Source organism: Branchiostoma belcheri, unplaced genomic scaffold, assembly GCF_001625305.1.
Source record: "Branchiostoma belcheri isolate BF01 breed outbred unplaced genomic scaffold, Haploidv18h27 scaffold80, whole genome shotgun sequence".
NCBI lineage: Eukaryota > Metazoa > Chordata > Leptocardii > Amphioxiformes > Branchiostomatidae > Branchiostoma > Branchiostoma belcheri.
The window spans coordinates 1374097-1389637 of NW_017804465.1; the positions used below are offsets into that span (position 1 = coordinate 1374097).

The 15541-nt window shown below is 40.7% G+C and overlaps 2 protein-coding genes across 2 annotated transcripts in view; one reads left to right on the plus strand and one right to left on the minus strand.

Moving 5' to 3' along the window:
- LOC109486518 overlaps positions 1-9922 on the plus strand; it is a 30683-nt gene extending 20761 nt beyond the window's left edge. Inside the window, exons 29-36 of the mRNA XM_019790353.1 lie at positions 415-499; positions 5607-5774; positions 6836-6884; positions 7122-7202; positions 7657-7796; positions 8297-8489; positions 8851-8985; positions 9440-9922. Of these exons, the coding sequence (XP_019645912.1) occupies positions 415-499; positions 5607-5774; positions 6836-6884; positions 7122-7202; positions 7657-7796; positions 8297-8489; positions 8851-8985; positions 9440-9662 (1074 nt within the window). The 3' untranslated portion in view covers positions 9663-9922. The remainder of the gene's footprint in view (positions 1-414; positions 500-5606; positions 5775-6835; positions 6885-7121; positions 7203-7656; positions 7797-8296; positions 8490-8850; positions 8986-9439) is intronic.
- A 1334-nt stretch (positions 9923-11256) lies between these two features.
- On the minus strand, positions 11257-15541 carry LOC109486514. Its single transcript, XM_019790349.1, has 3 exons — positions 14596-15541; positions 12149-13310; positions 11257-11645 (listed from the first exon to the last, which is right to left on the minus strand). Exons 2-3 carry the CDS (start codon positions 13008-13010, stop codon positions 11437-11439), a joined length of 1071 nt encoding a protein of 356 aa, XP_019645908.1. The 5' UTR covers positions 13011-13310; positions 14596-15541; the 3' UTR covers positions 11257-11436.

Here is a 15541-nt window from a genome sequence, read left to right on the forward strand (position 1 = left end):
TTTTCTTTGAGACAGAGCAAACTGTGGATAGTTGACAAAAATTCTATGGTATGGCATTTCTTGTGAAAATCGATTTGATTTGATTTTTAATTATTGAAATTTACAATGCAATACATGTGGGACACAGGCAGCTGTTGCTGGTGTTGTGTCCCACACATAGAGTATTACAAACACATACATCACTCACTCACACTCACTGTCCGGTATGGGGTTATATAGAAAATTATATGTAGCAGAAAACCCTGTCAGCATTTTAAAGCTTTATTCTATTCTATACAAATGATGTAATTCAATTGGGTAACTGTATTTCACCATAATCATACACCAGTGAACTTCCAATACACTCCTAAAAAGCCTAAATACTTCTCAGAGATCTTGAGGTCTGAAATCTCTGATGTGTTGTTTCCCCTTTAGAGTGAAGCAGACCTGAGTAGAAGACCGAGTGCTGCTGCCTCCATGGTCTCACTCAAGAGCGAGGGGGAAAGTGCAGCTACGGAAGGTTGGTCTGTTTATTTGTTTGTTTGAACTTTAAAATTGTTTAATTCCATGAAACACTTAAACTGTCCTGCTGGCTGCTTTTCTATGAACTCTTGCAGGAAGAATTCAGGCCCAGACAAAATTGCTTTCTTTTATTTTGTAAAAAAAAAAAAGGAATAACATGTTTTATTTCAACAGACATGTTTTAGAAGTCTCACTTGTGAACAATTAGAAGAAACATTCAGTATAACAATGCCACATATTTTTCAAAGAACATGTTATTTGCATTAAATCATTGGATTATATTAAGCCTATATTCTGGTTCTTCAAAAGGTGAGTATGGTTATTGGTATTATTACTAAGACTGATGCTCTCATTTGCATAATGTATGCAATTCACATGCAGTAATTAACATCACTTTTCAATGACTATCGTGTCATGATGACAGGTCATTAAGTATACTTAAGTGCCTCTTCTCTTAAGTGTAAACTCTGTTTTCAGTCAAACACAGACGCCTTAAGATTATCAATAGTGATTATCTCTCAACAATACAGCCTGCAATTATTTCAAGATTTAGGTCAGAAATGTCCTCAGGAAAGTTGAGAGAAACTTTGCTTTACATGTAGGTGCCATTCAGAACGCTCTATATCTATTTTGATCCAGCAAAACGAGATTTACATTTTGTTTTGCTTTATGCAACCAGTCAACAATCCTAAAGTTAAACGAAGTATGCAAAGCAACCTACATGTAGGTGAAGAATTTACAACAAACACCCACAGCGCTATTTTATGCATCGTTCAGAAATGTCTACGTAAGGCCCACTTTAATACATCCAGTTAATAAGATTTTGTTTTGCTTTATTCAACTACTGACCAATGATTAGCCACCAGGCAAAGTTAAGCAGCAAAATTTACCCCCCAAAAAGCCTGGGCACTCATTTTATGCATTTTGAGAAAGCTCTATAGCCCACTTTAATCCAGCAAAACAAGATTTACATTTTGTTTTCATTTATTCAAACCACTGACCAATGATTAACCACCAGGCAAAGTAACCCTAGCAGCAAAATTTACCCCCAAACACCCAGGGTGAACATAATTGGCCAAACTCGATTTCCCCTGCACTTTCAAATCGGCAAAACATCGCGGCCAGGTCTTAATAAGATCGGAAAGCCTTTGCCCTCGAGGCTCAGAACTGAAAAGGTTGGACTCCATCCCGGGTCAGATGTTTTGTGTACCCAGCTTGGCGTAAAGTCAACACAAGTCGGTCGCTCGTGACGTCACCTTGGCGAAGAAATTATCTGGTGTAGCTCGTTAGTTGAGAGTGTTCTACTCGTGGATAATGTTCGTTAATTAGTACTTGGAGTGCGCAGACTGGCTGCCACACACCTACAGGTTTGTTGCTTTTCTTAAAACGTTTCTTCCATGTCTTTGTGAACGTAACAACCTGTCTTGAAACGTGATACGCCTTTGCGAGGTGTGGCGGTATTCACGGCGTTGTGTTCAGCCTTTTCACTTTCATTGAATTTGAATGGGGGAAGTTTTGTATATACCTACCTGTGGTAGACTGTCGTCAAGAGGCCGGGGGACTTTGAAACCAAAGATGGCGTGTGCTGAGTGCTGTGCACTTGCTGAGTGTGAGTAGTTAAACATCAAGACTTAGTATATGGTTATGTCTACTAGTAGGTTGTGCCAAGAGTACCTGTTGGTAGGGCTAAAATTGCTGTTCAGTACTAATTCTACATGTAGCTTAGCCATGAGCATTTGACACTTTCTAAATGAGGATAATTTTTGCTTCATGGCATAAAGTCAACAGTATGTTGGATCAGATTAAAGAAGGCATATTAATGCTTGTGTCTAGGTTGTGTTGATTGTGTAAAGTGTGTTAGGTAAGGCTACATGTAAAATTGCTGTTACATGTATGTAGTACTAAATGTAGGTTAGCCTCAGAAGTATTTGACATCTTGTCATATTAAGGATTGTTGTTTCATGGCGTGGCTTTGACTAGACACCAGACAGCAGATTTTAAAGTTGGATCAGATTGATTTATATGTGGACCATTTAGGTATATACCAGACCATTTATAATTGTCTAAGGCATGTACGTTAAATCATTATGTTCTCATTATTTTGATAGCAAAGAGTTGCAGTACAGTACACCTGTTACAGAAGTTTTGTTGTGTCTTATTTCGTAGTGTGCACATTGTTTTTAACTATTAACTTATGCATGTCCTTTCCAATGGGCCTTACATGTTCCTTTCAATGTGATACATGAGTTACAGTGTAAAATGGTATTCAAGCAGAAACTAATCTGTAATGACAGTAAGTAATACATCATAGCCGAGTGAAATGTGTGTTGCTAGGTTCCACGTACGTAGCCCCAGTGGACTACAACAGCACTAGTTCTCAGGACAAACAGTTTGGAGTTGAAACCAGTGCGAGTGTTTGCCAGGTGTGAATGGTTGGCTTTGTTTTGAGTCTCCTGGCCTGAGTACAGCCTGTCCACTTCCATGGTGATTTGTATGGTTGTTGTTTACTCTGCTCTTCTGTCTTTACTCAGGAGTCAATGGGCTGTAGTGCAGTAATGTGTGTTTACGAGCACGTTTGTTCATATATTGAGTGTTTATTGAAGTGAACTTGTAGTCATCTGTGTAATCGTCTTGGATAATTGCAGTGTAATATGCTTTAAATTATGCCAGCCCTGTAAATTTAAAATACAGGCTAAGTCTGGATCACAGCATTCCTTGGTTGTTTGGGTCTAGTCTAGCAATACTTCATGTATTTATGAGTGCATTTGGCCCTATGCTTCATAATTGTAGTGAATTTGTGATCATCTTGGATAATTACAGACTTTAAAACGCCTTCAAGAGTGATTTAAGACTTCTGGCTTACATGTACTTTAGTCCATAGTGGATAATGTGCACAGCATTCCTTGGTTGTTTGGGCCAATACTAGAGATTACTCCCAAATGTATTTATGAGCACATTTTGTACAGTGATTATTGTTAGTAGTGAATTTTTTACTCCGACGTGTAATCATCTTTGATGATTGCAGTGTAATTTGATTAATATTTAAAATGCCTTAAGAGTAAATTTTAAAGCAGGTTTGCTGTTACAGTGGTGGATAAACATTTTGCAAAGCATTCCTTGGTTGTTTGAGTCAATATTAGCAATAATACTACCAAGTTAGTGAATTTGTGTGTCATGGTCCATGTAATCATCATGTTTATGGGATAATTGCAGAGTAATGTGCTTCAAAACTTAAACCAAAATTTGTAATCGCTTGCACTTTAGTCAGGAATGGATAAATATTTTGCACAGCATTCCTTGGTTGTTTGGGTCAAAATACAAGCAACAAACGATGTAGAAGATTGTGAGATAAATGTTGGACATAAGCCTTTATAACCTAAATTTATTAATTTAGTATAAGATATCCTTATATATCAATCCATACTTAGAAGAAAGTTTTTTTATGGGTTCACCACACCACGAAGTGGTGTGGTGAAACCATATTGCTTTTTCTGATGTTTCTTCTTCTCCTTCTCCTCCTCCTCCTCCTGCCATATCTTTAAATGGATTCAGCTTCTTCATTTTAGGGCCTAAGGTCCTGAAATTTGGTATGGAGGTACAGTGGGCAAATACCCCTAGGCGTTTTTTAAATTATTGTGATACAGGCTTTTAGAATGGTTTTATTTGAGTTTTTTGGCTGTGTAATAGCTAATGTATTACTGTGTAAGTGTGCAGTGTTTACCACATTTGGACATGAGTCATCACAATGGCATGCAAGGCATCAACCAATAGGCATGCAGCTTTCCTCTATTCTCCTTGCTGATTGGCTGTTGGGATTTAACTGGCTTAACTTCATTTACACCTGCACAGAGCCATGCCATACTGACAGTATGTCTGTATTCAAGTGTTTTGGTAGGTATTTTAAGCTTTCCTGCTCCAGCATTGGAATGCGGGCTATGAACGCTTCTTTTTATCTTGAAAATCAACAGTTTGCATTATGCAATCCTAACCAATAATGTAGGGAATAGCTATCCAACTGTTGTAGTCTTAGTTGTATGTTACTTCATACTATAGTTATATCAATGTAAAGCATTGTTTTCCCTTGTGTTTCTCATTCTTTCCCTGCCATGTGGTAAAATGTGGTGAACCCATCGCTATATTTGCTCCAAAGCAAATATTGGCCTTTCTAGTTTAGATTTTAAATTCTTGTTACAATTGTAATTGGAACTCAGAGTTTGTAGAAATAATTACAACAGAATTCTAGCTCGTCTTAGGAGACCTAAGTTTACAAAGAAAGTCTAGTAAAAAGGTGACAGGTAAAAAGCTTTGGATTTCTTCCGTGTGTGAGTGTTCTTGCATAACTGTGAGAACTAAGCACTTTAGAAGCACCACCATCACAATGTAACTGTACCCCTGATTTATAGAACATTGCGTTGCCTTTGAGCGACTGTTTGCAAAAGTCCAGCCTGTGAGAATAGAAGGTTTTGTTGGTTAAGCACGGTGCCTGACTGGTTTTGCTCCAGCAAACACATTCAGACTTCTCCAGTTACCAGAAGGTGTGCTGAAGCATGAAAGTACTGGGTTACCCCCTAGAGGCTAAATCAACTTCAGGGATTCTTCAACAAATATAAGTTTTTCCTAGAACTATCATAAGGGTGGAACTCACTGCCACTAAGTGCAGTAGAGGCATTGTCGCTAGATAGCCGGTTAGATATGCAAACTTTAAGGTTAGGTATAACAGGTGGTTGTTTTGTCTATCCATGGCCAGGTGTGTAATTGTTTTTCTTTCACCTGTAACAAACTAGTTTGTCAGAGATTCTGTACATTCTGTAAGGGTTATTTAGTACAATCCAACCGGTGTCTTAAGACTAAATATAAAGTACCTAATGACAATCAGACAGTTAAACTTGTCAGATATCTTATTTATTGTGTAATGAAAGTTTTTTGTGCACATTCCATAAAAATTATAGAATTAAAAGCTTAACACAGAAGAAGCCCTACTGTTTAATCTACCTGTTCTACCAGTTGTCTTTAGAAATACAGATGGAGGAGTTTTTCATCCCTGTGTCCCATACTTTTGTACTACGTTTTTCAATAACGAAAAATCATCATGTTTTCTTCCCCAGACATGTACCAGGCTCCAGCCTCAAGGATTGTGATCAGTAGTAAGCAGGGTACAGTGGAGTCTGTGCGGCCGCAGTCATCGACTGAAGACATTGCAGCAGCAGCAACACCGCAGCCAGAGTCAGACCAGGATGAGGGGAGCACAGCACGGCCGAATACTGCAGCTTCTGGTATAGTTTTTCTGTTTTTCATATTTACATTAATCTTATCTTTCACACTTTCTTCATTCATACTCTCTTGACACTACTGTGGTTGTCAGTCACAGTGCAAAAGCACCCTTTAGAAAAGTTTTGAAACGCCTCCCATTTTTTCAAAAAGTTTTGACACTTGACAGTATAATTGACAGTGTCAAAATTTCTCATTCAAAGTTGGACATTCAAAGCACCCATTCATCTCACTGGTGTCACATAATGGTCTAAGGTTTCAAAAGAGGCTGATTTACTAATAATATAATATAGGGTCAATGACCCGCCCTGAGGTGTATACGATGTCATAATTCATGGTCGGTTCCTATAACCACCGAATGAACGACCGAGGCCGCGGAGCGGACGAGGTTGTTTATGAGGTGGTTATAGGAACCGACCATGAATTATGACACCGTATACACCGAAGGAAAGCGGGTCATTAACATTATTATCATATAGACATTGTCACATATGCATGTACATCAAGGGTCATCAAGCTGAAACAACTTCTGTGTAACATATAGATCTTTTAATCTTGCATTGAAGTGAATTCTCATCGCAACAAACCAATTATTTAAAGCTGAAAGTTACAGATATGAACTAAATTTACCGCTGAAGTTTACCGCTGAATTTCGAATTCCTCAACTGTTTCTCCACCACTATTGTCCAAATCCATCTCTGCGCTTGCCCCAAACACTGCTTTTACTTCATCTGACGACAACTCAGCAGTTCTATCAAAACTAAATTAATTTACTACTCTACATAAACAAGTCTATCAGAAAGGTCTTTAGAATTAGAAGTAGGGTGCATGGGTAGGTTAGAAGAAAACACCACCCTGTCATGTAATGGTAGCGTTGGTTACGGACCCGCAGGTCCGTATATCGGATATTATTGACCTGGGTTATGGGGGAAATGGAGCCTTCTGATTGGTCGACGTCATCTGGCTATATGTTAATACAATTTATTTGACTATATATCCTTTTCACTTAATTGTAGGCATACATAATGTAACTTGGACTGGGTCTAACAGTCTTATTCTTCACCAGGTATTCATGTCAGTTTCAAGTCAGCATCACCAGATCCATCAGAAGGAAGGTTAGTAAAGTAACTAAAAAATCTTCATATTACTTAAAATAAACAATCTTCATGCAAGCATGGAGGTCATTGATGATGGTACTAAACTGTTGGTGAATTTTTCTTCAGGACAACTGTTGCATATTTAAAATTGTTTAGTATCGTGGTTGTCATGATGTAGAACAAGAAAAAAGTATGATTTTGGTTGAAATTACATTATTTTACAACATTTCTTTTTTAATAATTATCTCTCTACAGAGTACTAATAGATTACAGAGAGCTCCCCAAGAATGATGGCCTGAAATTTGATGACCACTGGCAGGACAGAGCAATAGAAAGGTTGGTACTTGGTATCTTCTTAAGACTATTCAGAACTGTTCATACATGTAACTTCCAGGTATCGTTTTGGTTGCAGCTGAGCTGTGGTTTGTCACTCTGTCTGTCCAAAGGCAGAGTGACAGAAGGTCAAAGTTGTCTAAATCTGGCTTGAGCCATCAGGCATGGGAAAATTCAGGAAGCCGAGAGTTCCATACTTCACATTCTGAAAGTCTCTAATAAAAATGAAGTATTTACAAGTCTGAAATCTCTGATTTATTGTTTTAATTTAAATGGTATGTCTATATCATATTCAACTCAAGACCCGTTTAAAGATTTTACTTTCTTCTTCTTCTTTGCATATTGTCTTGCAGACTCTCCTATTTCTTGCTAATTTCCTAATTTATACTTTAAGGCCTTGGGGATAACATTATCATAATTATGTTTCAAAACTTAACTTCTCACCTTCCCCATGCAGGTACCAGCTACTGAAGCTGCAGAAGCAGCAGCGTATGGAGGCAGCGAAGGAGAGACGAGCGGTCCTGGAGCTGAGGCAGTGGCACAAGAGACGGTCTTTACTAGGGCATCACGACTGTCACGGGGAGGGCTTCGACGGGGGTTAGTATGGCTGTTTGTTTGTTTTTTTGTTTGTTTGTTTGTTTGTTTGTTTGTCCTGGAGCTGAGGCAGTGGCACAAGAGACGGTCTTTACTCGGGCATCATGACTGTCATGGGGAGGGCTTTGATGGCGGTTAGTACCACAACAGTATTTATCTGTTTCCTCCCTTTGAGCCTTATGTCTAACTGCCACAGTGTTGGTTGGATGGTAGTCAGTTAACTGAAAGGTAAAAGGCAGTTTTTAAGACCCTAGGGGCAGTAGGTCTAAAGGCAATGGTATTGGAAGGCGGAGCCGATTCCCTTTCCTTCATATTACACCTGGGTGGAGTGAGGAAAGTTGTGTTAAGTGCCTTTCCCAAGGACACAAAGCCAGGGATCAAACCAGGGACCTCTCAATCTGGTGTCTGTTAGTAGACACTCTGCCATTCAATGCCACAATGAATTGGAATGTGAATATATCAGATGTTAGAATAAATATCTTGACTGATTTTCCTCCCTGCAGGTTACGCCAGTAAATCAGACAGCTCGCTGCACATCCTGCCACGGCCTCAGACCACAGCCACCTCTGTGGACCCAGCGTGTTTCTCCCGTCTGTCCGGCGATGTCAGAGCGGACACCTCACAAGTCTCCCCCCCTCCCCCGCAGCCCAGGAAGCCTGTACACAAGGAGGGGCTAGGGCTGGAGAGGCCATTCAGGTAATGTGTAATGTTTGGCTTTTAGGCAGTAAGCTTCCAAGAAACAGATGGCAGCCATTATGTACACTTTTGAGGTGTTGTCTGTCTCTTTTTGGCTCTCTTCGCTGCTGTATCCGACCCTCTTGTTATGCCCTCATCTATGCACCTGTTCAAACCTGTTGCAGAATGACTTTTACAAACACAGATGGACTTTCAAGCCAACATTTGACAAAATGTACTGGTGAAACATTTTCGTAAATCTACAACACCTTGACACCTAACGGTTTTCATCCGACTATGAATTAGCTTTTGGACTGTGTTTAACTCTTTGAGATGTACAATTTTTTTTCCTTTAACTTTGAACTCTTTCTTGTGTCCCTAGAATCTCTATGCGTCCCCAGTCAGGCAAGTCGTACGTGCGGAGAGAAGATGTGTTTGAGACGGAGAACAGAAGCTCCAGCGAACCCCTGCTCATCCGCAGACCACGGTCAAGCAAGTCCATCCCCAGCAAATGCAAGTAAGGACAGACTGGAACTTTTTTCTTTAAGAACGTTCAAGAAAGATTATTTTGTACATTCTGTATAGATTCTCTCATCTCATTTATTGTCTGCTAATTTGACCAATGGGAGGCCACAGAAGATCTGACAAGTTTTCTGCACCCTTTTCGGTTCTCAGTTTCTGCTACAATTTGGCTTACTGTCATCCAGGCTTTCCCTTCTCTGATATATTTATCCTTCAATCCATCTTTTCCATTGCTAATACCCCTCTTTTTTCCTCCATGATTAATTTGGCTAGTCCAAATACTACTTTAGTCTTCATTTCTTTCAATACTACTTTAATCTTCATTCCTTCACCATTTGAGATGTAGCCTCTTTATGTGAATATGGTTGTGACCAGCTATGTGCTACAAAAAAATCATTTGCCCATTTCTCATGATCTAAATCCACCTATTTGCTGCTATTTTCCCCCAGTCGTTTTGTCCTGTTGTCTACGGGGAACACGCCAGACGTGCCCAAACCTGAGCCGACACCGCTGGAGGCCAGACTGCTGGCACAGAGGTTCCCTCATGCACAACAGAGAACACTGGTGAGCCAGCCAAGAACGCCCCCTATCCCTCGCAGGAAAACTACACCTGCTTCTACATATGGCAGTCGCAGGAACTCTGTACCCAGCTATGCCACGTTGCACAGCTAGCCTTTATTGTAGTAGGTAAAGATAACATAAATTTTCGTGCAAAAACATTCAATGTGTGTGCCAAATTCGGTGCATTGTGACTACATTTGTTAAGCAAACTGGCTGATTTTCCAGCTATGTCGCTGGACCATTAATTTTATTTTTGAAGCGTATATTTTTATTTGCTGTAAATTTGACATATATATGTATGGATGAAAGTTTTACCAAAATATGTCATAATCTTGCTGTGAATACAAGCAATCTATCTTTCTTTTAAATGTCTTCCTCTGTAAAGTAAGATAGTTATATACATGTATGCAGTAGAAAAGACCAAATGTGAGTTATCTGCAGTATGAATGAATTCACAGATGTTGTACTGTGAGATCCCTAAATATCTCTCTATTACCACTGAGGAGAAGTTCTTATATTGTTGTTCAAAGTTGTTGACAAGCAGATCCAGAGGTGTGTTGGCAGTGTATATTAAATGTACTGATAGCAAAGATGCCAAACCCATTCATTGTTGCAAGAAGATGTAATTCACAGTTGTATTTTTATGTTGTACATACTGTTGAGATTATAGCAGAAATGCTTCTATGTTCCTCACCTCTCAGTGGGAAAGACAAATATATTGTTTTTTTTTATTGTTACTTGTCTCTTCTGGTTTCTTTTTTTGTTGTTATGACTATATGCAGTCACAACAGTTTTACTTTGATAAAAATAAGACAACAAAATACTAAGTTTCTGCTGGCAGTTTAGTGACATTTTCGCTTGCTGTAAGCCATGGATATTTCACTCAAGATCAGGTAAGATCATATTCACAGTCAATTGCAACACCTGTGCGTTTTGGTAACTTATTGATTTAGGCATGTGATTTGTACATAATAATTTTCATAGTTTCACAACTATATAAGGACATTTCATGATTTGTACATTGCATATAATTGTAAAAGACATGATTCCTCGTTTTCTTATGAATTTATAACGGCAACAATAAGCTTTTATTACATTTTGCAACATTTTCTTATAACTCGTCATCCCAACCTTTTTTCTATCCACGTCTGTCTTTGCTCTCTTTTTGCCTTCATTTCTATTCACACAACTGTTGTTGCAATATTTACATAAATGTCATGATACCTCTACTACTTCAGTAGAAATATGTGCATATCATTGCCACGACCACCAATTTGAACACTTTTATCTCCAATCTTTCTTGACATTCTTATCCAGTTGCTGTATCATCAACCATGAATTTTCTCCTTATTGTTGCGTTTCTAACATTGCAGCTGCCAGGCCTAGGTTCTTTGACAACGCCGCTACCATCGTTGCTTTCCACTCCCCTCTGTCCAGTGCCAGCCTTCATGCTCTCTACCACGTGAAACCTGTCTTCTCTAGGTTTGTCATGATTGTCTTTCGGACTCTTTCCAATTGCCATCTGTTGACCTCGCCCCCTTCTTCTCCCTTGATTGCGGTATCGAGTTAAATGCCACCCGAGGGAGCCTATGGTTGAAGAACCACCTGTTAAGGTAGCGCGCTGTGGGTTTTTTTTTTCTCCGGTAGCAAATGTGCCAAAGAAAATGACTGTATTTAGCGTCTAGGGTGTCTGTTTCTTCCCATTTTACGATTCAACTTTTCCCCAAATTCTCGTTTTCACGTGTTTTTATCATTCTGTCACATACTAGTAGTTTGACATTTCTTGTTGCTCCAAATTCACGCAAAAGTCACTGTATAAGTGGTAGTGTTACCAAGCCTATCCTTTGTTGAGGAATCATCCGTTATGGCGCCGTAAGTTTTTTCCTCAGGTAGAATGACTAGCAGCTTCCCACACAATGAAGTCATGGGAGTCGACGACCGATGTAATAGGTCCCCTGTCCAAGGGACACTTCCGTGAGGTGACGGTCTGCCGTCCCGTGGTCAGTATGAGTCCGCAGTCCCGACACAGGCATCGGTGCCCGCACGGGACCAGCGTTACCGCTACAGGGTCATCATGGCACACCACGCAGTTTCCTGAAAATGAAAAAAAATTAGAATGAAATAAAGTTATATACATCAGTGTCCATCACCCTTCGCTTAACCGCGACGGGGGTCGACATCGTCTACCAGATACCTTTGACCCAGTGTTGACGTCACACTTCAAAGAAGCCACGTGACAAGCCTCACTGGGTCAGTCTACTGAGGAAGACCAGAGTGACTGGTCGAATGCTCTAGGTTTTTGTGTTGGATCTACAAGTTTTAACTCTAAACATAAAATAAAGTTTGTTTTCGTCATTGTGAACTGTTTTGTTAAAGCACCTACATGTACTAGTTTACAATATCTTTGTTTCCGTTAATTTCTTTTTAATCATTATTTAAGTATCATTAATTATATATTAAGTCTAAAGGAGGCGGGCTCAATATACTTAACCTACTAGGCTTCCCACCCCCTTCTGCACACTGTTGGTCTTTCCATTTTATTCTTTATTGTGTAATGTGTATAATTCATTGTCCGAATAAAATAAAACAAAACCAACCTTCTGCGGTAGAGACTTCCCTATCCACTGTACAGTGAAGATTGAATGGATCTCTCGTTGGCATTCTCTGTATGAACTTCTTCCCTCGACGGAACAACTTCTGGCACAGATTCCACGCGATTCTTTGAGTGTCCACGCGGCAAACGAAGTTAGTTAGCACAGGAGGTATTAGTAGCATTGACGTACAGAATTGAGTCGGTGTGATAACTGCGATAATTCTTCTCATGGGTGCCCATACAGTTTCTATAACATAGGCTACGATTGAGAACAGTTCTGGTAGGTACCCCTGTAAGGTAGTTTCCAGAGGTATCAGGTAGTTCAAACTCTTCCAGAACGTGCATATCGACCAGAAGTACCACGTGAAGAATTTGGAGAGAAACACCAAAGGTGCTACAATCTCGTACAGCGGCACTGGGTCCAGGTAGAGGCAACTCCAACCGCCTCGCCTGCGAAAGAACGGCGGAATTATGAACAGTTCCAGCGCTAGCGGTAAGATCAGCAAGTCTACAGCGCCGGTAAAAGCTGCAATGGGTCGCCACAAACTGTTACCGATAAGTTGGCAGATAGAAAGAACGCTCACGGCCCAACTTGTGGCAAAGCAGAGGACTGTCAACAAGAGTGTCACCGACCAACTCTTGGGGACAATGAGCGGGAGGTTCAACTGTGATGCCGACAGACTCGCGACAATGGTGAGCTCGAAGAACCACTGACTACGACCGTTTGCCGACACCGCGTAGGATCCCAAGTAAGGCCGACCCACCAGGAGAACTAGATGGCCCACGACCACGTTCACAACTGTCAACAAGCCGAGAGTCATGCCTGTTTTCTCCATGAACTCCCAAAAGGTGGATTCTGACTCCATGGTTGTCGGAGCGTCGACTGCGATGTCCTACGGTTGTTGTTGCATAGTTTTGGTAAATGATTGCACCGCTTTTTTTTCTTTAAGTAAGTTATCTTGAGGTTATTGTCTTAGTATTCGTCAAAGACATGCGTGGACGAACATCGCATTTTTGTACAGTCCCCTCTAGCTCTCTTCAACGTGTTCTGATGACGATGTATTCGTTTGTCGCCTTGTTTGCTTGTTTGTTTGTTTGTTTGTTTGTTTGTTTGTTTTAGCTGGAGCAGTCGACGCCAGTCTGCAATCCGTCGTTACTCTTCATCACTGCCAAAAGAAGGAAAAAGACACTGTTACAAGAGAAGTATTCTGACAACTGGGCTAGAGTACGTTATATCAGTACCTATAATTTTTTGTTGTTTCAGCATTCAACCCACAGTAACCTGGCTAAGTGACACTAAGTCACTGTTATATTTCTTACATAATTGCCCCGCTAACAGACATGGTTTCCTGGGAACGAGAATGCAATTTGCTATTTGCGTCTGACCTCAGCATAACGTCATCGCAAAGACGGCTTCAGACGAAAACAAAACATGTTGATTTTTCAACGTACCAAGTACACTATGTACATTTTGTACCCTGGCTCTCCCCTTCTATCCGTGCTTTCATCTCTGACCTGTGCACCCTGCTATATTTGGACCATTGCCCGGGGCCATGTCGATCAAAACAACACAGTTCTGTTATTAATGGTACTATGTAGACCTGTGAAGCTCCTAGCCTCCGTAGCAGGCTTATAGAACTGGGGATTTGGTGGTCTTCGGCTGTTTTCTGATTAGCCCAGTTCTACAAAAACGGGGGTAATTCAACCAGGCCGGCTATGTTGTCTATATGCAATCAGAAAATAGTTCATAAAAGCTCCCAAAGACCCTGAAGATCCCCAAACCCCCCGTTTTTGGCGTGCTATGGAGGCTATGAAGCTCCATTCATGACGCCTGGTGTGATTGGAAACGTAAATTGTCAGACATAAGATAACGTTATTGCACAACAGTTGTACAGGGTACAAAGTATGGCATCTACTAGTACATATTAACTACGTATTTTCATAAGGCTAACCTAACTAATACAAGAGAGGGTGGCTAGTATGGGATAGGTATGAACCTTTACAATCACTGGAGGAATTTCTAATATCTATACATTCTTTAATATATATCCCTATGTATAGCATGATATGCACGTATATCTGATATATGTTATGGCGCCGTATCTAGCTCTACCACTGCAGCAAAATGTCGGTCGGCGTAAACAACCTTGGCCCAAAATAACATACAGTCCCCGAACCATTAATATTTAGCCCACATAGTCATTCATAACCAGCCGACGGTCGTCAAAAACGTCCTTAAATCTACCAACCTGCTCATGATCATGGTGTGTTCGTTACGGAGCTCGGCTGTCAGAAACAGGCGGATAGAGACCGAAACGTTACGTATTTGCTGCACTGACCACGGCAGTAACAACCTTGGCTCAAAATAACATCGCCAGTACCCAAACCATCAATATTAGCCCATATACCAATTCATAACCATCCGACCATCCAAAACATCTTTCTACCAACCTTCTGATAGTGTGTACGTTACAGCGTTTGGCTGCTAGAAACAGACGTTACGTGATGTTTGCTGTACTCTGACGGCCATAACGTCTCTGACGACTGCGTGTATATACGTACATTGCCCTTTGAACTTCCAACATTAGAGCTATAATGCCATAGGGGCGAATCGTGTAATATTTTGAAGGGAGGGTGCGTTGCCTGTATAGGGAGCCTGCATGCCCTTTTTCGTAAGGCGTAATGAGGCCATTTTAGTCTTCGTAATCCGTAGGCAGCCTCCCCAAAAATCAACGTAATTCGTAATAGTACAGCGTAAAGTCGCCATCATGAGCTCTGAGACTTTAACGTAATTCGCAATCGGCGGCGAAAATTTTGCGTAATATTTGTAATCACTACCCCCCATGCAGGCCCTCGTGTATAGGTTTAGTCTGCAAATATGGAACTTGGGGCATCGTTTAAGGGAAAAATATTCGAGTAGGCATCCTTCCATCTCAGAGATAATGGTAGCACTATGACCGGTGTTAAACCCTTATAACAATTGGCAGTTTCAGTTGTGACTTGTCCGACTGAGTCCTATCATGGTAGCCTCAGCCACAGTTGGGACTTATAAGGATTTAACTTTCTGGGCTTGTTGTTCTTTTCGTTTCTGTCTTGAAAAAATCTATGTACCTGAAAAATCTGTTGCACCTTCATTATCCCGAACCGGATCGCCCCCTCTTAATTAACGTCTCTATTCCAGATCACATGTCACGTGTACTATCGGGCACAGCATCCCAACTGACCTAGTTTCTGTACGCTGACCTCCGTTAAAACGTGTCGAATAATAGATGATGGCACATACTGACCCACTTTCTCCTTTACTGGGACTACGGCCTTCAGACGATGGCTATTGTACTTTTTGTGGGGAGGGTGGGAGGCGGCTAGCAAGGCCACAAAGCAGAATCCAAACCTACCC